General features: G+C 65.4%; 1 protein-coding gene across 4 annotated transcripts in view; it reads right to left on the bottom strand.

Annotated features, from left to right (window-relative positions):
* SEMA3F (semaphorin 3F) overlaps window positions 1-23,467 on the bottom strand; it is a 28,373-nt gene extending 4,906 nt beyond the window's left edge. The window contains exons 1-12 of one of the 4 annotated variants that reach the window (XM_058288827.2): window positions 23,016-23,467; window positions 18,891-19,050; window positions 5,088-5,248; window positions 4,921-4,983; window positions 4,692-4,811; window positions 3,893-3,985; window positions 2,376-2,469; window positions 1,162-1,281; window positions 844-983; window positions 640-754; window positions 428-497; window positions 159-303 (exon numbers count right to left, since the gene is read on the bottom strand). In XM_058288827.2, the coding sequence (XP_058144810.1) occupies window positions 159-303; window positions 428-497; window positions 640-754; window positions 844-983; window positions 1,162-1,281; window positions 2,376-2,469; window positions 3,893-3,985; window positions 4,692-4,811; window positions 4,921-4,983; window positions 5,088-5,248; window positions 18,891-19,002 (1,233 nt within the window). In that variant the 5' untranslated portion in view covers window positions 19,003-19,050; window positions 23,016-23,467. The remainder of the gene's footprint in view (window positions 1-158; window positions 304-427; window positions 498-639; window positions 755-843; window positions 984-1,161; window positions 1,282-2,375; window positions 2,470-3,892; window positions 3,986-4,691; window positions 4,812-4,920; window positions 4,984-5,087; window positions 5,249-18,890; window positions 19,051-23,015) is intronic. The other 3 variants (XM_012522671.4, XM_058288828.2, XM_012522672.3) reach the window with 3 other exon arrangements.
* Between the last annotated feature and the right edge of the window lie 986 nt (window positions 23,468-24,453).

Below are 24,453 nucleotides of genomic sequence, written 5' to 3'. Positions count from 1 at the left end.
TGCCTTCTCAGCCTGGCGCCACGTGTCGGAGGCAGGTTTACGGGGGCCTCACGGTCCCCCTGCCCACGTGAGCTCCATGACGGCGGCGGGGGGGCCCTGACGCGACTGGGCCTCTCGGAGGGAGGGCGGGGAAAGGCGCGGGGGCCGGGGCTCCTCACCGTGCCGGGCCGTGGGTACGGCATCTTCCCGGAGAAGGGCATCCACTGGTAGTTGGGGCCCTCCTTGTGGGCAAAGGGTCCATTGAAGACCATGCGGATGTCGGCCATGGAGTAGACGCACACGGCGGAGCCCCGGAACACGGAGCTGCGGGCAAGGCGGGCGGCTGCGGCAGGCGGGGCGCGGCTGAGGCCCCGCCTGCCCCTGCCCCGGCTGGCTGCCCAGCTGGGCACGGCTGCACCCCGCCCCTCCATCCTGGACCTAGCCTCACCCCGACGAGGTGAAGACAGCGTAGATGACCGGGTTCCTCACGTCCTGGGTCTGCTGGACAAACACGTCCTCTAGGGGCAGAGGGAGAAGGTGCTGGCAGGGTGCCTGAGCCAGGAGCCCCCGGGGACCCCCCCAGAGGGCCCCGCATCCCTCACGCAGGCTCCACCCCTCCTGCAGCCGCCACAGGCCCCCTCCCGCCCGCCAGGCGCTCACGGAGCTCGTCGAAGTGGGTCTCGATGCCGTCCTCCGCCGGCACGGAGCAGACCAGCCGGGCCTTCAGGAACGTGCTCCACTTGTTGACCAGGCAGCAGTGACCGCCGTCGTCGTTCTGGGGGGCGGGGGGGCCAGGGCAGGTCAGCTCAGTCGGCCCCGAGACCCACCGGCCCCGGGCCCGGCGAGGGGACCACGCGCGCGTACCAGGCAGATCCGCCCGATGCGGGCGTACACGGCGGGGCTCTGCGGCGCCTCTGCCGACCGCTCGCGGAAGAAGAAGTAGAGCTTGTCGTCGTTGCGCTCGGCGCTGTCAGGGATGAGCTCGGCGTGGATGAATGAGGGGTCTGAGGGCAGGCGGGGCTCAGTGAGGCGAGGTCCCCCCCCCCCCGCCACCCGATCGAGCCCTCTCCCCAAGAGTCCCCAGCCAAGCACAGAGCGCCCCAACACCTCCCCAGACGACAGCCCGCTCCTGCTCTCCTGCGGCACGCGGACATGCCGCCCGCTGAGGTGGGCCGCGCTCACCGTTGAGCCACCGGGAGTTGTACTGGTCCGTGCGCATGGCCGTCTGCTTGCCAAGCGTGCGGAAGATGGCGGCATCGGTGCCCATGAAGTCGATGTACACCCCGGCGTACAGCTCCTCGTCTGGGGGGGCACGGAGGGCTGTCAGGGGGCTCAGACTCCGGGGGGGGAGGGGTTACTACCTGGCTCTGGGGGCTTTGGAGGGGGGAGCCCCGGGTGAGAGCTCCGTGGGGAAGACGCTCCCCCCAGGGCCACTGCAAGCTGCTGCCCTGCGGCCCCAGACAAGAGCTGGCCACAGCCGCCAGCGGCGCGGGCAGCCCCTCCACCCCGGGCACCATCGGCTGAAGAACCCAAGGGCACGGGACAGCAGCATGCAGGAGTTAGAAGGAATGGGTTCTGAGGGCTCATTACCTTTGCTTTCAACACAATTTACCCAGTCATAATTTTATGATTTTTAATGATAACTGCATTTAATAATTAGCTCACAAAATTCCTGAAACTGTGTCGACGGAGCTGGCCCCGGCACACCACTTACCACCTGTCTTCCTGCTCTGACTCCCCTATCATTGACAGATGCCCTGAGCAGGGCCTGGTTCTAGGTTCTTCCCTTGGGCTGGGTGAGCCACGGGGAGGGTGATGCCCGCCCCCTGCACTGGGCGCCTCTCCCAGGCCTGGCAGTAGTGTGGGGCCTGGCAACTGCTCTGGTGCAGACTGGACAGGGCAGCCAGCAGACAGGCCGGGGTCAGGGGTCAGGGTCTGTGTGGGCCTGCCTGGCGCGGGTGGGGGGCAGGGGTCAGCTCCTCCCAGGTCGCAGGCAGACCCTCTCCTCAGAGAACAGCCCCCACCCGGCTCTCCCCAACACCTTCCCAGACCAGAAGCGGGCTCCTCCCGGGTGGCCAGAGGGCCCCACGGGCGCTTCCTCCGTGGGCCTCTCCAGGCCTCCCAGACACGCCGAGCTTGTGCATCGGGGCCACCCCTCCCCACAGCCACGGCCCCCACCGTGTGTGACAGGATGACCGGCTCCCGAGCCCCCCGCAGGAGGGTCACAGCCCTGGGGTCCGTCTCTGAGCTGGCTTCTCCCCCCACACAGCAGGAGGGTCCGCGGGAGCCCGTACTCATCTTCCCCGCCCTGGGTGGGCGCAGGCGCCCTCGCCCGCGCTGCCGAGACAGGGGCCGCGCACCAGGCTGCAGAAATGGGGAGGGGGCAGGGCACTCACTGATGAGGGCTGAGGCCGTCTCCAGCTTGGGGTCGTAGGGACACTTGCCCTTCCCTGACTCGAGTCTCTCGGGCTCAAGGTAGAAGATGTAATCCTGCAGGGCAGAGAGGGGCTCAGCACCATCAGGAAGGACGAGGGCCAGGGACACCCCGAAGCCTCCTGCCCTGCTTGAACTCCGTCCGGCAGGTCTCCTGGGGCTGTGCGGTGGGGTTCCCAGGGAAGACCCGGGGGCCGGGCCTTGGAGGGCCCTGCCCTGGGGGCCGCGGAAGGCTCGGGGTGGGCTTGTATGGATGGCAGCTCCTCAGGGCTCAGGAGGGCTCCCCAGGAGCCCCTTGGACTTCTGAAGAACAACTCTTTGGGCTGTGGCTGCCTGATCTCTGCCACCAGGTACCAGCAGGCTGGAGGGTTCGGTGCTAACTGTGGCCCCATGCTTGGTGCCTTATCTGTGGCCCTTGGGACAGATCAAGAGGCCACGGCCTTCGGCCCTAGCGGAGCCTGCAGGCAGGGCTCTCCAAGACAGCTTCTTCCCGGGGAGTCTGAGTCGAAGGGCTGGCCTGGACCACACAGAATTCAGGCCCCCGGCCTGCCAGCCCAGCCCTGAAGACGGAGGAGGGAGGCTGGGGCAGGCAAGGGGGCAGGATCTCAGGGGGCCACGCAGGAAAGGTGGGAGGAGGGAGGGGAAGAGGAGACAGGCAGAGGCAGGAAGGAGGCAGCAGCGGGCGACAGGGATGGTGATGGGAAGGTGCACGCAGGCCCACGTCCGGTCACACTCCACACACTTGACTTCCTGCACACACAGGCTGCACGCACAGACTGGCACACGTCACTGCCGGCACACGGAGCCCACTGCTCACGCTCTGGACACACGCACACAGTTGGAGCCCAACCCGCTTTGCGGCACCCACCACCACGGACAGACGCTCAAGTGACCACTTGCTCTACCACTCACCGGCAGCCCCGGCCCCCTCCCTGCCCGCCCCTGCCCAGCCCCGGCTTCCCCAGCCCAGCCCTGGGTTGTGACTCGTGGGCAGACCACCCTGCCCTCCCCACCCAGGGGAAGACGGCCCCAAGTGCGAGCGTCTACCGGGTGAGCCACGGGAGGCATGGGGCAAGGGCGCCCGAGAGCACCGTGTCAGACCGCACACACGTGCCACATTCCTGCTCTGGGCTGAGCGAGGTGTGGGTTTGAGTGGGCAGGTACGTGTGCCCAGGTGAACGGTGGCAGGTGCTCAGCAGGCCTGCACCTGTATTCTGAGTGGCTGGCACGGCTGTCCCCAGGGCTCCCGTCCTTCCCACCTGGTGGCTTCGTGACTTCCTGCCCTCAGGGGCCACACTGAGGCTGACACAGATGCAGCTGGGAAAGCCTTCGGTGCCTCAGGGTACTGCAGCAACCGGGATGGGAATGGGGGGCAGAGACAGAGGGACGCCTCTGGGGAGGCTGGCCTGGGGCAGGCTCTTGGGCGGAAGGTCAGTTCAAGGGAGCCTGCCTGGGCAGGGCCTTGGGGGATGAGCCCCACCTGGCGTGGGGCTGTGGGCGTCGGGGGGCGGGCACCATCGGTGGCTCTGCTGCCTCGGCCTCTGACCACCTGCATCTGGGTCCACGGCGTGGCCTGAGGAGACGAGGAACAGGGATTAGAGCTGGGGGTGCCAGGGGCCGGGGGAGCGGGCTCGGGCTGCCAGCCTCTCACACCACGCACGCCAGGCGCACCCAAGAGCACGCGGGCCCCCAGAGTACGCACGTGCACGTGCACACACACCCCCGCTTGGAGCACGCCTGCACACACACGTGCCCCTGACATTCACTCGCTCTCACGCATGCCCCGTGAGGTCACGCAGGCTCACACACGTGCCCACATGGAGATGGAAAAGGGCAGAAGCAGGCAGGGTGGGGCAGAACTGGGGCAGAAGCAGCTCTCCCCCAGGCCACGTGGCAGAAGCTGACCCAGGCGTCCAGCCTCCTGGCGCTGAGGCCGCCACCTGGCCCTCTGGCTTGGCCGCAGGGACACGGACCACAGGCATAGCCACGAGAGCTGTTGCCACGTCTGGAGCGAGCGCTTACTATGTGCCAGGCCCAGTGCTACGAGCTTTGGGAGCATTAGCTCACTGCCTCCTCCTGACACCAACCTGTGAGAAAGGCAGCTGTCAGCCTCAATTTCAGGTGAGGAAACTGAGGCTCAGAGAGGGGAGGGGAAGTCACCTGCCCAAGGTCACAGGGCTGGGAAGGTGCAAGGCTCAGGCTCGAGTACATCATCCCGTCAGGACCCTGGAAAGCGGCCGTGGTAGGGGCAGCACAGGGCCAGGCTGGCCGTGGCTTACCTGGGCCCGGCGGCCTCGGTTCACATAGGTGCACATGGGATTGTAGGCGCCTGTCCCGCACACGTACAGGTGTGTCCGGTTCCAGGGCTGGATCAGCCTGACGAAGTTCCCGCACTCGCCCTGGGGCCAGAGGGAGAGCGGCGGAGGCGCTCAGGTGCCTGGCTGCTCCGCTCGCTCCCTGGGGTCACCTGGGCCCCCCCGTCCCCCCTGCAGACCCCATGGCACTCACGTTGCCATCCTTGCCCGAGAGCACGCACTCCTCGATGCGCTGCGGGGAGGCTGCCCAGTGGATCTGCCAGAGACGGGGGTTAGAGGGGCAGCCTGCTGGGCTGGACCCCTGTGCTGGGGCCCCACGGCCCTCCCCTGCCCAAGCCCCGCCTCCACGCCCACCCTTACAATGAGGGGCTCGCGGTTGATGTCGTGCAGGTCCAGGGACAGCACGTAGTCCTTGCTGCCCACGTACATGCGGTCGTGGTCCTCGTCCTTGAGCAGGATTCGGTAGTCGGTGGTGTTGAGCAGGAAGTTGAAGAAGTGGGCGGTGCCGGTGGCCTTCAGTTCTGTGGGTGGGCGAGGGCAGCAGGTAAGACCCTTTGCCAGAGGGGAGATGGGGCCCCCACCCCACCCCTTCCCACCCCCCCTAATCCCCCAGCTGCCCCTCCCAGGGCCCCTCTCCAATTCTGCCCAGTCTGGAAAGGAACGCAGTGGGTCGGGGGGGCACCGGGGAAGGGGGAGCGCCCAAAGCTAAACCCCGATTCTTCGGCAGCCCCGGCCAGCCCGTGAGTTCCAATGAGAGGGCATCAAAGACGCTTTGCTAGGGAAGCGGACTTGGCCCAGTGGTTAGGGCGTCCGTCTACCACATGGGAGGCCCACGGTTCAAACCCCAGGCCTCCTTGACCCGTGTGGAGCTGGCCCACGTGCAGTGCTGATGCGCACAAGGAGTGCCCTGCCACGCAGGGGTGTTCCTGCGTAGGGGAGCCCCATGCGCAAGGAGTGCTCCCCGTAAGGAGAGCCGCCCAGTGCGAAAGAAAGTGCAGCCTGCCCAGGAATGGCGCCACACACACAGAGAGCTGACAGCAAGATGACACAACAAAAAGAAACACAGATTACTGTGCCACTGACAACAACAAAAAGCGGACAAAGAACACGCAGCAAATGGACACAGAACAGACAACTAAGGGGGGGGAAGGGGAGAGAAATAAATAAAATAAATCTTAAAAAAAAATAAAGCAAATGACTATTAAAAAAAAAAAAAGACGCTTTGCTCAGGTGGATGCTAATGCTCCCACACTCAGGGTGGGGCCAGCTTCCCACAGGGCCTAAAAGGTTCAGCAGCAGGTGGGCATGGGAGGCAGGCACAGCCAGGAGAGCCCAGCCCTGGGCACGGCCCTGCCGCCCCGCTGTGCAGCAGGCTGAGGGCGAAGCTGGCAGGCGGCAGGGCCCCAAACTTGACTGAAGCCGGTTAGCCAGGACAGCGGAAGACCCTGCTGGAGCTACGCCGCCCCACCGACCTCCCGCTTCACCCATGCGTGGGGACGGCTGGTGCAGGGCATGTCTGGGGGGTCCGGGACTCAGTCCCAAAGCAGCTCCCCCTCAAGGCCCAGGCTGGCCCCCCAGGGCTAATGGTGGAACTCGAAGGCCACTCTGAACCAACCAGGAACAGTCATTCCCAGGGAAAGAGGCCCTCGTCCTGGTGCTGCAGAGTCCCCAGGGCTGGGACAGGGTCCAGCTGGGTCCTCACTTTTCTCTTCTTTGTGAGTGCAAGTCTGCAAGTCCAGCAGCCTTGACCACCCCCAGGTGGCTGGGAAAAAGCCCTCCTTCCTGGGGTGCATCAGCAGGGAGCCTGGCCCATGGCAGACGAGGGGCTCCAGGCAGCTTGGGAGCCTGCCTCTGGAGAGGAAAGCGGAGGGGTCCCCGGCAAGTCCCTCCTTCACCTCCCCCCCAGCTATTTTTAGTTCAGCAGGAGAGGGAAGATGGTAATGAGAGTGATGAATATTCACAAGCACAGGGTGCTGCAGACAGGAGCACGCAGGAGCGCACATACATGTAAACCCGTGGCCTACTGGCCAAGGGGTCACACGCAGCCCGCCGCCCCTCCCACCTGCAACCACTTCTCAGACAGGCCCACCGGGGAGGCCACCTGGGCCAGGCCCATGGCACACAGAGGGGGAGAAGAGCTGGGGCCCGAGGCCCCGACTCAGCCTGAGGACGAGCGCGGCAGGTGCGCGATCCCGCCGGTCAAGGTCACCCTCCATTTTGGGCAGCAATCCCTGGTGGACCTGACAGACTCTAAGTGCCGGGGGCCCTGGGGCAGGGCGAGAGGGACTTGCCCTGAGAGCAGCTTGGGACAGGAGCTCCAGGATGGGCCAAGGTGGCGACGGGGCGTAGTTGAGGTGGGACAGGCACTCCTGGGACCCACGCCTCATACGAGGACCTCACTCGGAGGGGCCCTGCCCAGCTCTGTGTGGCCACGGGGGAATCCAGGTGATGACCTTGGCCAACCGCTGGGACGCAGGGACGCCGAGGGATCAAAGGGCCGAGCCCTGCCTGGCTGCAGCCTCGCCCGCCTGTCCGGCGGTGCCTCTGAAGTCCTGGGCAGGGCAGCCCAGGCACCTGTCCTGCACCTGTTGTTGGGTCACTCGGAGTCCCCTGCCTGGCCATCGAGCCATAGTGACAACAGGAAAGTAAACACTCCCCCGCCCCCAGGGTCGGGAGGTGGTCAGAGAGGAAGTGGAGCTGCCAGCAGAGCCCCCCCAGGCTGGGACAGCCCGCCAGGGGTTATTTATACCCTGGCTGGGGGCATGGCCTTGGTGATGCCCTTGCCCGTCCCACTGGGCCAGGGGGCACATTGGGAGCAATGGAGGGGAAGGGGGCAGAGGCACAGGCCTCTGGGATCGTGGGGGGAAGCTCCAGACATCTATCCCCCAGGGACCCAACCAGCCCGGACCCTTCCCCTGCACCCTGCCCAGCCTTGGGCTTCTAGAACCCAGTCCCTCCGCCTTCGCTATGTCATGACTGCCAGCCTGAGCCCAAAGCCCCAGCCCTCCCGGGTGCCCAATCCCTGTGTGAGCAGGACAGGGGTCATCCAGCAGACGAGGAGACCTCGATGGGGACGGAAGACTAGCTTGATCTGACATCCTGCTTCTCGATCCTCCACCTGCCCACCCCCCAGGCCTGTCTCTGGGTGGAGGTCAGGGTGGCAGAAGTGCCCTGCTCGGTCATAAAGCACCTACCACGTGCAAGGCCCTGTGTTCATAACATCCGGTGGGCAGATGAGACAGGAAGTGACATGCCAGGGTGCATGGCTGTAGGTGGGATTTGTACCCAGGCCCACGGCCTCTGGGGCTAAGGGAGCAGAAGGCCTGGGGGAAGCCAGTCCTCCTGGGGGCTGCCCGCAAGAGGGCGGCGGCCGGAAGGTGACTCGCCCTCCATCGATGGGGCATGTGACTCAGGACCCGGGGGACCCCTCCCGGCGGCCGTGGGATGTGGCGTCAATGGCTTTGTCGTCACAGGACATGATGCTTTGGTCACTGTGGAAACTGTGGTGGGGAGGGGAGCCCTCACGCACTGCTCGGGGTGGGGATGGGGTGGGACTGGGGGTGGGGCGTCCTCAGCCCTGGCCATCTGTCCCCCTAGACTGTCTCTTGGGGGCCTTCCTAGTTCAGCCATTCAGGACGATCCTGGGGAGACGCTGCTCTTCTCTAGGGAGGTGCTGACAGATGGGCAGCCTTTAACCCCCATCCGTCAGGGGTGGTCTCTGCCTTGGTGGGGAGAAGAGAAAGGCTGGGGTCCCAAGTTCCTTCCCTGAGGACGCAGCTCACAGCTGCCGCCACCTCTTGGAGGACATCGTCCCCACACTCCCATCCCTGCTGCCCTATCTCTCAGTGCTGGGGAGCGGGAAATAGGGCGATGAGCAAGAAGGGGCTTCCTGTGACTGCGCACGACAGCACCCCCCCAACTCCAGCCTGTCTGCGCCACCCACCAACCAACCATGGGAGCAGAACTAAATCTGGTATCATCCATCCAAATCCACCCCACAGAAGGGAAACTGAGGTAGGGAAGGATGGAAGTTTCCCAGAGTCACCAAATCGGGTGTAGGGCTCCGGTCCTGCTGAACGCAGCTGGAGCTAACCTGACCCAAGACCAACCGCAGGGGAGATTTAAAACAAGGGGCCCCGGTGCGGCCCCGCACCCCCAGCTCCAGAGAGGAAGACTGAGGCCCGGGCGAGACTGATGCCCACCCCAAGCCACAGGGTTAAGGCTGGACAGGGTCCTGCCCCGCCCCCTACCCCAGGGCAAAGGAACTGGGTCAGGGCAGGGGGCCAGCAAGGGGGTCGCAGCCTTGGCTAGATCTGGGTACCTTCCTCTGATACCTGCAGTACCAGCAGTGCTATCAGTCCCTGGGTCCCCCATGGGACAGGGACTGGGGCCAATGACAGCTGGAGGCCCAAGGGGGCATCAGCTGGGGCAGGTACTGAGGCTGATGTGGACCCAGCCTGGCCCTGGCCTCAGGCCTGTTCCCACCTCTGCTTTACTTGGCCCAAGCTCGGATCTGGCAGCCGCAGGGCCCCCCCCCCCATCTCCACGGCAACATGGGAGGAGGGGGCTGCAGGACAAGTGAGGGCTCAGGGCCTGGGGGGGGGGCTTGGGGACAGTGTGGCTGGGTGATGCCTCTGGGGAAGGGCTCCCTGCCCCCCTGGCCTCACCCAGCCTTGGCCCAGGTTGGTGAGGGGACATCCGGGAAGGCTTTTCCCGTCACCAGGAAGGAAGAGCCACTTCTGGCACCAGACACCTCATTTCCGCAGTCGTTTCCAGCCTCCAGCACTTCCCCACGGCCACCGGACACTCGAGGTCCTGGCCCAGAACAGCCTGGCGCAGGTCCAGGGGCAGGACCATGCTCAGGGCCCTGGGGCTTCCCTCCTGGGGGTCCCTGGGGTCCCAGCTTTGGGAAGCAGCTGATGAGGCCTTACTCTAAAGGAGGTAGGCGGGTCCACAGCCCTCACCCTCAGACCCCGAGCGGGCAGCCCCCGCCCCCCACTGCGCGTCTCCAGGACACCAGGTCGGCTACCAGTGAGGCCGGGGCTGCTGCAGAAAGGGGGTCTCAGAGCAGAGGTGGGCGCCCCACCCCCTTGGTTACAGCCCCACAAAGCATCAGGCCTTGACTGACAGCGTTGCCTCCGCGGCCCACTGGCTACTGCGGGGGTGATGGACAGGCCCCTGCAGCCCAGCCCTGACCTCTGACCTTGTGTGGGTCGGTGCCGCCCTAATCCCTGAGCCGAAGAGAAATGGGGTGGGGAGGGTGCCTGGCCGGGGTCTTTGTCAGAGCTTCACGGCTGGACAGGCAGCCCCCCGCCCTTCTGAGGAGCGTGGCTGCAGTGCACAGGGATGGGGTGACAGTGGTGGCAGGGCCCAGGCAGGCCCTCCTGGACGCTCCCACGGGCTCTGGGGAGGGGTGAACCCCAGGCCCTTGGTCACTCCCCCAAAGCCGGGCATGGCCTGGGAGGAGGGCCTGGAGGAAGGCCCTGAGGCCAGGCTGGCCCCTGGCTCCCGGCCTAATCCCCTTTTAATGAGCGGCCAGGCTGAAGGCCTCAGTCCTGGCCAGGGCCCTGCAACCCCGGAGCCCCTGCCAGGCCGGGCTGGGGGCAGGGCAGCCGGAAACCTTTGCAGGCACACCCCCCCCACCCCCGGTTCAGCTAACAGCCCTCCGCGTTCTCCAACGCCCGAGACCCCAACCTCCAGCCAGGCCAACCAGGGCTGGGGCATCAGCAGCAAGCTCTTCCAGGGTGACGCCTGCCCTGCAACCCATGGGCCTTCTCAGAGCACTAACCCTTTGTTCAGACCCAGGTCCCAAGCGGGCTGGTGCCCGGAGGCCTGTCACTGCTGGCTCCCCCAGTCCCCTTTCCCCACTGGATGTTCTGGCTGGGATCCCCTGGAAACCAGATGCCGAGTTTTGCCAAGGGTTTAAGATGCCCCTCCCTGGAGGGTAGGCTCCAGGTTCCCCAATATCTGTGCCCCCATCATCACCACCCCTGGGCTGCAAAGCTCCAGCCTGGGGACCCAGAGGCCTCCCCGGGAGCCACCCGCCCCCTCCCCTGCCCCCGTCCCCCCTAGACAGGTGAGCCAGGTCGGTGCCAGCAAAACCAATTACAGCCAGCTCTCACCCAATTAGCAACTAATTATGGCCTCGTAGCCCATTCAACATAATTAACATGTAAATGACTCCGCGTGTTTATATTCAATAACTGCTCAGATTGAATTTAATTTAAATGTCTGAACTGGGGACCTCATTACCGTATTTCACCACCTAGAGCTGCCACTTCCTGGGAAATGTCGGCTCTCCAGGGGACAGGGAGCCAAGGCCAGAGTCAAGTGGCATCGTAGGGGTGGGGAGAAGGCAGCAAGAAGACCTCAGGGTGGTGGGGCCGCGAGAGCACACTGGCCCAGCCCTGGCCCCGATGCCCCAATGCTGGCGAAGGTGGGGATGGGTGCAGCGCCTGCCCCGGTGGGGGGCGGGAAGTGATGAGGTTAGAAGAGACCCCCAGGAGACCCTGGAGCAAGGAAACCCTCTGGACCAAGGGGCCTCCTCTCAGGGCTACTGTAAACATCCCAGCTGTTCCGTAAACACCCAGCGGGGCTGAAGGCGCCTCGACGAAAGCTCACTGAGCCCTCCCCTCCCGCCTTCGCGGGGGCTTAGGCACGCTGTTCCCACGCCCGTTCCGCCCCAGCGCCCACCTGCTCGGCCCAGAGGGGACAGGCCGGGGGCACGGGCGAGGGGCTCCTCGGACCAGGAGGGGGTGGGCAGTGACTTCCGGCCTTTCTGCCCCAGCAGGTGGGGCCCCTGCCTCCGCAGGCCCCGCAGCGCCTGAGCGCCGGGGCCGGGGCTGGTACGGGCCGGAGGTCCTACGTGGACTGCCTGAGAACACCTTCGGGCCCCGCTGGGAGGGACACAGGGAGGTCAAGGGAAGGGCAGGGGTGGGAGGTGGTGGCCAGGGACAGCGAGGGACTCACACAGGCACGTGGGCCCAAGAAGCTTGGGGTGGGGAGAAGGGCTTGGCCCCAGGCGGGCCTTTTACCCTTGCTATGGGGGCTTGCCCAGGTGGGGCGCCTCCAGCTCTAGGCCCTGGGGCCCACCCCTCCCCCCACATTCCAGACCTGGCCCGGAAACCCCCCACTCCTTCCTCGCCACCTCCTCCTCTCCCTGACTGCAAAAGACAACAAACTCTCCACGGCTCATTTACTCCAATAAATCACCCGGATGGACAGGCCAGGATGGGACGGATGGCAGGCTGGGGGTGTTAGGACCCTCCCCCGACCCAGTGCCCACCCCCACTCCTGCACCCTCCTGCACCTCACCCAGAGATTCCCAGGACGTCCCCGATAGTCTTGGCCCCTTCCCCAGCATCCTGATGGGGAAGCTGAGGCACCGACAGGCAGACGCCAGTGCCAGGCAGCCCGGGAGGAGGCAGCGAGGCCGGGCCCGGCGCCCAGGAAGGCGGCGAGGGCCCTGCGCAGGTCTGCTGCGGGGACAGGAAGGCACTGAGCAAACGGGCAGGCTGGGCCCGCCCTGGGCAGAGGGTGCCCCGCTCAACCCCGGGTGCTACCGGGAGCCCACCAGGCCGCAAGTTCTATCCCCCTGTGCTGCCAAGGGCAGTGTATGACTCAGAAGTCACCGGGAGCCAGTCGCGCTGGCTGAGTGGCCGTGGTGCACCTCAGTGCATGCTGCCCGTGGGGGGAAGTGAGGGCACAGCACCGAGTGCCAAGTGGGGGGGACCAAGGGCCTTGGCTGGGAGCAGGGACTGCAGAGGAAAGAGCATGTCCGGGTCTGAAGGCGAGGAGGGGGCAGGGCGGCGGGGGGCGGGGGAGGAAGGAAGGAAGAAGAGCGAGGGGAGGGGGCCTGGAGCCAAGGCCTCCTAACCCCGCAGGCTGCCGGCGGCCAGCGTGGGGCTGCCCCTCTGCAGCGCTGCACGGGGCGGTTCGTGCTCTCCTGGGCCCCAGCCGGGCCCCTCCCCCCCCGGCCCCCCACACACCCGATTCTAGGCCGGCCCCAGTCCAGGCCCCGCTGCGCTCCGGGCTGTGGCAGGCCCAGCGGTCAGGGCCTGGAGCGCAGGAGGCCTCTGGTCACTCCAACAGCCTCCACCCTCTCCCTGGGGCTGCTCAGCAGCAGGGGCTCGGGAGGGGGCCCCGGGCCTGCCAAGCCCGGGCGCCCACGTGAGCCGGGCTCTGGATGCGGACCGCAGCCTGCTGGCGTCCAGGCCTCTGGCACGGGCCCTCTTGCTATTTCTAAGAAAAATGCAGCAGGAATCCTCTGCTTCTCCAAGACTCCGAGGGCTCCCTGGAGGCAGGGCAGACTCCTGGGGCAGCACCAGGCCCGGCCAGGAAACACGCGCTCGGCCTGGCCGTGCAGATGCCCGCCCAAGCGGGCGCCCCGCGTCTCGCCGGGAGCCAGGCGCCAGGACCGTGGTGGCGCAGGGGGCCTTCGCGGCAGGCCGTGTGCCCCAACCAGGCCGGGGCGCTGATCCCTGGGAGCCACCCCGGGGGCTCCACTGCCCACCAGCCGCACCTCCAGCCCTGGATTTTTTTCACAACATGTTTATAGTACCTCTGCCACGAGGACAAAAAGGGCTTAAAAACTGCAAGGAGGGACGTGGATGCGGCCCAACCGATAGGGCATCTGCCTACCACACGGGAGGTCCAGGGTTCAAACCCAGGCCTCCTGACCTGTGTGATGGGCTGGCCCACGCACAGTGCTGATGCACGCAAGGAGTGCCGTGCCACGCAGGGGTGTCCCCTGTGTAGGGGAGCTCCACGTGTAAGGAGTGCGCCCCGTAAGGAGAAAGGGAAGAGAAATAAATAAATAATAAATCTTAAAAAAAAAAAATGCCAAAAAAAAAAAAAAATCGCAAGGAGAAAATCCAAACTACATCGCAGTACCAAAAGCAAGACCTCAGCCAGCACCTTGCCCTTTCTTCTAAGTGCCACGCCACCCACATCTCTCTCCTTGCTCTTCCCTCTCCCACCATCTCCCTTACCCTTCTTGAGATACAGCCTCCTCCTCCAGGAAGCCCACCCAGACGCCTTTGGTAGGAATTCCCCTCCTTGCCCCACTCCAGGGTCCCTACTGCTGTCCTTTCCAAACTGTCTCCCACACCAAAGGTGAGACTCCTGGAGGGACAAGGCTGTGCGTGACTCCTTGGGGCATCCTCCCAGATCAGCCCTGCCGCTGTCAGCATGCGCCTTGGGTACTGAGACTTGCCCCGCCCAGGCAGGAACCACATTCACACAGTGAGTTCTCCCAACGACCCAGTGAGGCTGGTGGCATTCTTACCCCTTTTACGGATGAGACACAGGGAGAAGGTAGTTACCAGACTTCTAGCTACTGCTACGATACAAGCAAGGCCACCTGAGACCTTGGGGAGCTGCTTCCACGGGGAACGGCCATGTCCACTTTACACAGGAGGAAGCCAGGGCCTGGAGAGGCTAAGCCACCCACTTATCAAGGTCAAACCACTGCCAAGGGGGGGCTTGGGGGGTGTCTGCCTTCAGTGCCAGCATTTCAACCACCAACACCAACACCAAATTTAAGTGCCCTGCTCCCTGCCCTGGGTGAGGAGCTGGAGGCCTCCCAGCAGTCAGGGGCCAAGCACCCAGGGCCCTGCGGCCACCCCTGGGCCACGACCACCTCTGGAGGGGACACAGGGTCGGCGGGTGCACACACACAGGTGCTGACAGCCAAGAGCCCACTGAGGCTCGCTGCCTCCCAGCCACAGGGTGAAAGATGCCTTTATGAGCCAGGAGATTTTTATCTTAGCGGTTTCTCTTTAAATTCTTTACGATTATGAAGCAGCGGGGGCTGCCAAGGAACATGATTTACTCCTTGAGTATGCACCAGCTCCTCGCTCAGTGCCAAGGGGAGCTGGAGCCAGGGAAGGAGGGGCGGGCCTCGTGCCAGGGAAGCAGAGGCAAGGCCCAGTGCTGCTGAGGCCCAGCCGGTGGTGATCCCACCCGCAGCTTGCTGGGACCCGGGCAGGCCCCAGCCGAAGGCCCCAGCCCTGCCCCGGCTATCAGGCCAGGCCTCAGGCAGGTTGTCGGGCAGGCACAGGCACCCTGGCTCCACTCGCTCCAAGGGCCACTTCCTGGCCAGCTGGTGGCAGAGCGGCCATTTCCGAAGGCCTTCTCAGGAGCGCGGCAGTCCTCAGGCTCCTATTTCCAGGAAAACCGAAATCCCAGATGCAGGGATGTGGGCTCAAGTGCCCGGTTTGGGTCTTCCTTCCTCCCACATCTGGCTCATCCTGGAATACCTGCCCTCCCCGGCTTGCCGGTTCCAAACCCCACGACCCCTGCCCAGCCCCGTGGAGCCAGCCCTGGCCCACAGGCCCTGGTCACCTCCCCAACCCCCCCACTCCCTCCTTCCCCCTGCCCAGGGACTCCGAAATCTGAGGCTCAGTGTCTTGGATGGCTGGCCAGAGACCCCTGAGGGGCAAGGGGGCCTGTCCTCACCTCTCCAGACCCCACCCCCAGCAGCCAGGCCCGGGAACAATGCTCCACCCAGCCTTGCTCAGGGCACTTGGGCCCCAGCCACATTCACCACCCCCCCAGGTGAAGTAAATGGGCTGTGACCCCTCCCAACCTTGTCATTTCCAGACCCGGCCACTAATGCCCTCTGATGTCATGTGCAAATGATGTGAGTGGTGGCACTGTTCTGGAACATTAGCCCAAGGGCTCAGAGGCCAGGCTGGGGTGGGTGAGAGGGCGGTGACGAGCAACCCCCACCCGTCGTCCTCCTGTAGCACGTCCCTCTCCACCGGGCAAGCCCCTTATGCCCAGTGTTGAAGAGGGCTCGACCCCTAGGGCTGCCCTGGACACGGGAACCCTTTCTTCCCCCAGGGCCCTGGCTGTCCCTCTGAAGCATGGGGTTTCCTAGAGGACTCTGCTGAGGACCTGCTGAGGGAGGGGTCAGGGTGATCAAAGGCTGGATTTACAGCCAGGGAATACGCAACCTCAAGTGCCGCTGCTTCGGTGATCAGAGGGCACGGGGAGCCTGCCCAGTGCGCCCACCGCCCTTTCCCTGGGGAACGAGGCGGGGGAGGCTGGAGACCCTTGGGCCTCGGAGGACCGCGGCTTGTTTACCAGCAGGGGCACCTGTTACTATTGCTGTTAGTCCCATCTTTTCCGACCTCCTGTGACAAGAACTTCTGTTCTTTCCTACTCCTGCCTCGGTTTCCCCATGTCATTAGAAAACCCCTTTCCTCCACTAGCCATCTTGTGGCCTCAAGTCCTGGCCAAATCCAGCTCAATCAGCCGGCTGCCCAGTGTTGCTGCCCAGTGTTGCGGGGGCTGCGGGAGGGGCTTCCTGGGAAAACTAAACACTCCCCAGTGGAACAAAGGGCTCTCGCACCTCTCCGCAGCTGCCAGGAGGTTGTGGCCCTGAGCCGGGGTCCCTCAAGGGTAAGGCCGGTGCTGCCTGGGGCCAAGTGGTGTTTGGGAAGGAGGGCCTTCTCCCCACCTTAGCCAGAGACTCTGGGGCAGACAGGACCCCAGGCCCAGGCGTGGGTGGGTGAGGGAAAGAGGGTCCTGCCAACCAGGCTCCGGCCCTAGTCTCCAGGAGCTCTCAGGAACCGGGAACCAAAGAATTTCTTGCCTGCCCCTGGAAATCTTCCTCACTCCTGTCTGCCCTTGGCTGTGCTGCTAATGGGAGCTCAGGAGATGGGGCGCGGGAGGCCCCCCCAGCCTGGCTGAACCCTAGGCCTTCCTCCCTCGGGTCCTGCCAGCTCTCCAGACCTGGCCACGGTACCCAGGCGGATGGGTGGGCAGCAGCCCAAGCCTGGCCCAGTTCCTGCCTTTGTTCCTTTATCTGCCCCGGGCAGCACAGCCCCTCATGCCAGCACCTCCGGCTTGGAGGGTCTGGCCCAACCCAGGCCGGAACTGGCACCTCCCAGGGCAAGGGAGGTGATGGCTGGTGTGCCAGCTGCTGTAGCCATCCAAGGCACAGAAAGAGAAACTGAGGCACAAAGCCAGAGTGACTACCACTGCTTCGGAGATCAACCCTCTCTGTGCCCCTTGTGTACAGCTCACAAAGCAAAGCACAGCACCCACGCCACCCCCAGCCCCTGGCCTGGCTGTGAGATCCCGATTTCTCTGGACTTGCTCCAGAATCACTTGGTGGGAGCACATGACCCAGCTGAGACCACAGCACCGGGGTGCTCAGGACCTGGTGCCTGGTAAGTGCTCCGCTCCCAGGCGGCACTGGCCAGCCGAGTGCCCACTGTCCTTTCAGCCGGTTTGACTGTGAGCCCCCATCTTGTTCACTGCTGAGATCCCAGTACACCCTGCCCAGGGCCTGGCGTACGGCAGGTACCCAAGCACCTACCTCACCTCAAGTGACGTCTGAGCATAAAACTAGGACACAAGGTCACGTTGGGAACGCGGGCATTTCCTCTAGGCCGAGGCACCTGCGGGTGCACAGGCCCACGGGCCCCTGCGATAGGGTGGCCCCAGGCACCCTGCAGCCCCACCCCGGGCCGCGTCAGCACCGCAGGCTGGCCGCCAGCCTGCGAGGCGAGCTGGGTTTTTAGTCACCGCGGGTGTTGGCTTCAGAGCTAATTGAGAGGGAATCGACCTGCCGCTCCGTGGGCGCCAGCGAGGCCAGGTCGCCGGGGTTCTATTTCTGGTCGAGGCTCTGCCTCTTGCCTGACCTTGGCCCTGCCCTTGTCTGAGCCTCAGTTTCTCTCTCTGGAAAACAGGAACTCTGGAGGTCCAGGAAGACGTACAGGAACACACGGAAGACTTTCCTACGCCGCGTCCCTCCTGCTTCCTCATGGGTCTCCAGGGTGGTGACAAAGTAACAAGTGGCGTGGATCCCTGGGCTCCAGGGGTCTGGGACACGTGGAGCCCGAGCCACCCTCCCAGTCTCTGTGGGGGGAGGGGACACTCCACTCTTCCCGGGCTGGGGAAGGGAGGGGACCCGGGTGGTGGGCCCTTCAAGATTTATTAACCTGCTCTGAGGAATTCCACCAGGGGAGGGGGCAGGTAGAGCAGAATAACCATCTCACCTTCACAGGCCCGGGGGAGGTGGGGGGGCTCTCTTACAGCCCAAACTGTTAACTCTTCCCTGCCCATTTCTCAGTCCCTGCCCAGGACCTCTTCTGGGCACATCCTTGGAAATTCCCAGAAGTCAGTGACTGGGAAGAATGGCTAATAGGCAGCTCACGCCCCACTCCTCCCATTGAGTTGCAGGGGTGGGACGAGGCCAGGGGAGGGGCCCTGCGGGGGAACAGGGCAGGGTGGGGGCTGGGCCTTGGCCGAGCCTGAGGAAGGAAAGTCCTGCCCAGCCTTTCACCCCAATAGGGCTGCCCGGAAACCTGGCCCAGCCAGGGCTGAGCAGGCTCCACCCAGGGCAGCCGGCTGCACAAAATGACCTCAGGCCAGAAAAGGGCCAAGGCCGAGGTCCCTATGCCCCAGCGCCACCTCTGCCCAACCCCACTCTATTGTAGAAGAGGCTGGCCAGGGGAACACCTGGGCACACGCACCACCTGTGCCCACCCAGTGGGGTAAGAGCGAAGGTGATGGAGCTGGGGGACCAGCCCCTCACTCTGCAGACTCCAACTCATGCTTAAGACCTTCTAGTGACTTCCTAGGCAAAGTGCTGGTGGGGGGGTGTCTCAGGAGCTCGCCCTACCCCTGAGCCCATCGGGAGGCCCACCCACCAGATGCTTAGCCAACAGCACCCTCTCAGATTCCTGGAAACCCCTCCCACCTGGAGACCCATAAGGAAGCTTCCTCCAGCACCCGCCCCACCCCAGGGTCTGTCTGACTGTGTGTCCCTCCAGCACCAGCATGGGACCAGGTGCACCGTGGTGGCAAGGAAGGGCCTCACTGAACACAGATTCCGAAAGAGTGATACCCCCTTCTCCCCAGTGATCACACAGAGAGGGACAACCTGCAGACCTTAGGCCACCCAGTCCAGGACCCCAGAGTCCTACCCTGAAATGTGCCCAGACTCAGGACCCTGCCCCGAAATGTCTAATCCAGACACCAGCCTTTCCCAGCCAGTCACTGCCCCTCCCCCACACCCCCGAGCAGACCACGCCATGTGGCTGCTCAGTTTGTCTTTTTCTGCCCTGACCTCTCCCCTCTCTCCTGTACGGTGGGGCCAAGGGCCACGAGCGGAGGGTGGCGCCTGGGAAGAGCGAGGCAGCGTCTTACCTTTGAATGAGAGCCGAACCCGGGGCATGGCCTGGAAGTGGTCCTGGGTGGGGGCAGCTGGCCAGGCCCCAGTCAGAAGGGAAGCCCAGAGGAGGAGGCCAGCGACAGGCATTGTGGGAGGGGCCTGGGGCCCAGGAAGCAGGCTCGGCTCTCCAGACACCTGGGAGGAGGGGGGACCAAGAGTGGGATGTCTGAGGCAGATGGCGGAGCCCCGTCCTACCAACAGCTCTCTTTTGCAATTTCCACCCAAGGTGCCTCAGTTTCCCCACCTGCACGAAAAGGGTCATGGGTGCCTCCTTGCCCATACCCCCAGCCTGGAGCCTGCATTTGTCTGGCAAGATGTCAGCAAAGGGCTTGAAGACTAGACAAGGGTGGGCCGCGGAGGATTACCGGAGCCGGTGAGGGCCAGCAGGAACCAGCCCCCAGCCTGGCACCCTGGATTCCTTTCACAAGGCCCAGCTCCAGCAGGGAAACTTGGAGCCCTTCTCAGGTCCCCAATGGGCTCTGTCCTCTGCACCCACCTTCCCAAAGCGGGCTGCACTTTCCCTCTCCCACCTCAAGGAATGGTGTCCATCCCTGCCTGTTCCAGGCAAACCTTACCTCCTGGTGGGGGAAATCTGAACCTGATAATTAGGGTGGATGGGAGGGGACATAGGAGAGAGCAGGACGATGAGTGAGACACAACCGGCAAAGGAGGAGAGGGAGAGAGTAGCAGGGAAATCACAGCAGGAGGGATCCAGGTTAGACAGGCAGAAGGACTTCCTGCCAGGGAAAAAGTTCCAGCCCTACCTCTCGAGGGGTGAAGAAGGGGAGCTAGGATGGCCAGCAGGCCTGGGGCAGGGTCTGAGCCGGCCTCAGTGACCCCTGCCGAGTCCCTACCCCTCAGCAGGTCCAAGTTTCGATTCTGTGTTTTTCAAATATTGTCTCGCCAGGCGGGCTGGCTGTTGGATAAACGCAGCCCAGCGCCAGTTGTCAGAACATATTGCTCCCTCCCTGCACAAATCAGTGCCAACTCTGCCCCCCCAGCGGGATACACTGGGGGCGGGGGCACCAAGCATGATAACACGAGCCCCCTTCTCCAGCTCTGTCCTGTCTGCTCTTGTCCCCCACAGGAGTCAGGGCCCCAGGCCCAGCCCTGGGACGCCGGGGTGGCCTATTAAGTCCCCTGCTCAGAACCCCTCCTTGGCCGCCCCCTGCTGGGCAAGGCCCAGCTCCACCTCTGGCTGGCAGGTCCCACTCGCCCCCGACGCCCTCCACAGGCCCTCCCCTCCCGAGCGCTGGCCTCTTCTGCCAAGGCAGACCGCTCGTGGTTCCTGGGCAGGAAGCGCCGCTCCAGGCCGCCTGGCCTACTTCCCATGTGATGGCCTCGCCGGGAGCACCCTCTCCTGGCACACCTCCTCTGTTCCGTCACGATCCCCCCTCACCACTGCTCCCTCCTGGGAGGGGGAGGTGGGGGGCTGGGAGCCAGCCGCAGCCCCTCCCCTGGCAGCCCCCCCCAGGGCGCTGGGGGCACACAGCTAGGGCTGCCTGGAAGGCAGGCTCTGTCGAGGGGGCAGGTGCGGGAGAGCGCTCACAGCCTCCATCTCCCTCGGGGTGCACCTGGGAGGCCCCCGCTGGCAGATGTGGATACACACACGTCCACACTTGCATGCCCACACATGTCCTCACAAGCGCTTGCTCAAGAACTTGACCTGCTAGTGGGGTGGGGCCTGGCGGGGTTGGGAGACGCGGTCCTGGCAAGGGGAGGGCACAAGGCAGCCCCCTAAGAGCTCCGGTCAACCCACCTCTCCCCCACCCCTGTGACTTCATTTCTCCTGTATCTGTTTTCATGGTGACAGGGTCAGGGTCAAAGGACTGGACTGGAGTCCCCCCAGGTATCCAGAAAAGCCGGGGGGGGGGGGGTTGGGGGGGCTTTGCCCCACTGGGCCGCCAGTCGGATCTCCCACAATGGTCTGGCCCTTTTAAGAATTGAAGCGGGGACACTCAGGTCTGCAGGTTCCTCAGGTCCCAGTCTAGCCCCTCCTTGACAGCCTGGAGGGGGAGGGGGGGGAGAGAAGGAAAGGGAAGGAGGAAGAGGAGGAAGAGAGCCGAGGGGGAGGGGAGGGCATTGTCTGCAGTCCTTCGCATCTGCCAGTCCCTAGGCGCCTCCCACTCGGCCCCAGCAAAACCTTCAAGTCTGGCCAAGCCCAGGTGGGTGGACAGAGGAGGGACAGCCACCGCCACCTGGGAGCCCACCAGGAGGAGAACTGAGGAGAGGGAAGGAGGGTAGGAAAGCTGGCGGGAGGGAGCAAGGGAGGCAGGCAGGAGGGAGGGAGGAGGAGAGAGGGAGGAGAGAGGGAGGGACAGAGGAGAGACGCTTGCTCGAACAAAGAAACGAGGAGCTGGGGCTGGCGAGGGGTGCAGGAAGGGGGCGGCCAGAGGAGGGGCTCCGGAGGCACCTGGGGGCGGGACAGAGGGCCAGGTGGTCCAACTGTCCAGCCTGATCCAGACCTCCCAGCCTGGGAAAGGGGTGGGGGGGGACGGTCTGCCTCAGAGGAGGGAGGTTGGCTCCAGGGCGCTGCGAACTGCCCGGATGGGTGCTGGAGGCGGGAGGGGGAGCCACGAGCAGGGGCTGCTGGGGGCCACGGGGAGGGAATTATTAGCAGCCCTCCGCTCCCTCCCCAGCCCCTCAGATACTCCTCCCAGGCCAGGGCTCCTTCCCGGCTCCTCAGCCGCCCCCTCCCCCAACACTCCTTGGACCAGGAAGCAGAGCCACCCTCACTGTGGCTGGGACTGAAATGCCCCTTTAGTGGCCAGGGTTTTCTTCCAGTCAAGGTCACCTGGGCGGGTTCCATTCCCCCCCTCCCCCAAAGTATGCTGAGGGTGGGGGGGGCTGGGGCCAAGGCCGGGCTGCTGGCCTCCTCTCCAGAACCAAACCCCCAGCCCCCTGCACTTCCGGGCCTGGCTCCTTCAGAACGTAGGGGTGGCAGCAGGGGTAGGCACGCCCCCTCCCTGCCTGCCCTGGATCCTCACCCCCATGGGGTCCAGGCCCACCTTCTGGGAAACCTGGGAAAAGAGCCCCAGATCCATCCGACCCCTTCAACTGGGATGAACCCCCCAACCCCTGAGCGCAGTTTCCTCGTCTCTGCAAGTAGGATACAGGATGCCCGGAGACTACCTGAGTGAATTCTGGAGGGCAGGAGCCCCCAGCCTGGCCCAGTTCCATTGCAGATGCACAAGGGTACATTCAGTTCTCTCTCCCCTGCCCCCTGGTCCGGTCCCCAGGCGTTCGTGAACGGGCTGCTGGCCGCGACAAAGCTATCTCAAGAATTAGGAGTTATTTACCCAAGCAGACCCCCTGCCTGCCTTCAGCAAAGCGCCCCCCCCCCCCACAGCCCTGCCTCATTCCTGGGCTACCTGGACACCCCAATTCCACATACTTCGTCGAAAGCCTGCCAACCCCCTGACATCCCCCCACACACACACGCGTCACCACAGGGGTCCCTCTGATGGGAGCTTGAAGACCGGCAGGTTCTCTCGGCTCACCTACACCTCTCAGAAAATGCGCCCCAATCCAGGCAGGGCTCCCTGCAAGCAAAGCAAACCCAGACTGGCAGTTGGGGGGGGTCAAGGGGGCTGGCACAGTGCTGGCAGAAAAGCCGCGAGGTTGGCAGTCTGCCTGTCCTGGCATCGGGGAAACCCCCTACGTGGGGGCTCCCAGTATAGCCCTTCCGGCTGACTCCATCATCAGATGGGGACACTGAGGCAGAGTAAACGTACCTTCGGGGGAGAAGAGCTACCTGAGGCGCTGGTGGGAGTGAGAGCTGAGCAGGGAGAAAGGGGGTTCGGGGCTGTCTCCAGGGCGCGGGGGTGGAGGTGTAGAGCGCCCACCACCCAAGACCATGCTGGAAAAAGTTGCTTTGCACACTGGTGACCCCGCAGGCCACATTACCCACAGATCTCCACGCCGCCCCGGCGCTAGGAGGCTCGGGGCGCCAGGACAGACAGCGAACGCCCCAGCCTTGCTGCGCCCGCGGAGTCCCGCGCCCCGGACACTTGCGCGGAGTTGCACCACCGCGGGTCTCAGAGGGGTCGTGGGGTGCTCCGGCCGCCTGCCTGCTCCTTCCCGGTTCCCGCCGCACTCACCTCTCCGGCGGCGACGGGGCCTGGGCGCCCGGGAGGCGGCGGCGGCGGCGGAGCGGCTCCCGGTCGCGCCGGCCCGCGCTAGCGGCCCCCCGGGGCCATGGCCCTGCCCGCGCCCTCTCGCCGCTGCGCCTGAGCCGGGGTCGGCGCCGCGGTCACTGCTCGGCGGGCTCGGCGGGCCCCCGGCGCGTCAGCAGCCGAGGCCCCGGGCCCCAGCCCGGGCCATGGGAAGGCTCAGGAGCGCTCGGGGCAGCCTCCCCCGGGGCGGGCTGCGGGCGCCCCCTGGCCGGCGCGCCGAGGGCGCATTCCCCGGCGCGGGCCGCGGCGCTCGGCTTCGGCTCGGCGGCGCGGCGCTCGGCTGCTGCTGGCCCCGGGCCGGGCGGCCACGCCGGGTTGCGCCGCTCCTGTCGCGCGCGGTGGCCTGCGCTGCGCTCGGGGCTCGCCGGACGCGCCGCTCGCGCCCTCGCTCGCTCTCGTCTCGCGGCCGCCGGCGGGACGGGGCGCGGGGAGCCGCGCGGGGAGCGCCGGCAATTGGCCGCCCGTGGGCTGCATTTGCATAGCGCGGCCCCGCCCCGCCCAGCCCCACCCCCCGGGGCGGGACCCGCCCGGTCCGCCGCCCCGCCCCCGCTCCACCTGTCCGCGGGCGGGGCTCGCGGCGCCCACGCGCAGGGGCCGCCCGCGCCCGGGAGGCCGGCCCGCGCCCCCGCCCCCGCCCCCGCCTCGCGGGCGGCGCCCCCGCCCCGCCCCGGCTTTGTCTCTCCGTGGATACACCGCGCGCACCGCGCCTGGTGTTTACCCGGGCGCTCAACTCCCTGGCGGGAAGGGCGGGCGCGCCGGGAAGCAGCGAGCCTGCGCTCACCTGCGCACCCCCTGCCGCGTCCCTCCTTCCCTTCACGGCCCGCCGCGCCCCCTGGCCCCGCGCGGGAGCCCCGCGGCGCGGGGCCAGGAACTGCCCGAGCCGCTCAGCAGGTGGCGGTGCAGCCCCTGTGACGGCAGGCACCCCTGGACCTGCCCGCGGCCGCCAACTCCAGCGCGGGCCTGGCCGGGGCAGCCCAGCCTCACTGCGCTGTCCAGCCCCCCAACAATTCCCGGCGACACCCCACCCCGCCCCGACTGCCAGCCTAATTTGAGGCCAGCAGCCCAGGCACCCAGCAGGTCCCACCTCTTTAGTTCTATAACCCAGAGAAGCCCGGTGGTCTGGGGTCACCTTTCCTCACCACCCGGGTGATAGGACGCCCCTCCCCCCACCAAGGCCACGGCCTCAGCAACCAGGACCACAGCCTTAGCCACATGCTCTCCTGAGGTCCCTAGGAGCTTCGGCCCTGTTCCCTGTTCGTCCACTCCTCCCCTTCCTCCTCTCCCTCCCCCTCTTCCTCCCCTCTCCCTCCCCTTCCTTCTTTTCTCCCTCCTCCTCTCCTGCTCCTCTCCCTTTTCCTCTCTC

This window comes from Dasypus novemcinctus, chromosome 26 (genome assembly GCF_030445035.2).
Source record: "Dasypus novemcinctus isolate mDasNov1 chromosome 26, mDasNov1.1.hap2, whole genome shotgun sequence".
Taxonomy (NCBI): Eukaryota; Metazoa; Chordata; class Mammalia; order Cingulata; family Dasypodidae; genus Dasypus; species Dasypus novemcinctus.
Note: the sequence above shows the minus strand (reverse complement) of the source record. Positions and strands in the feature narration are given on the sequence as shown.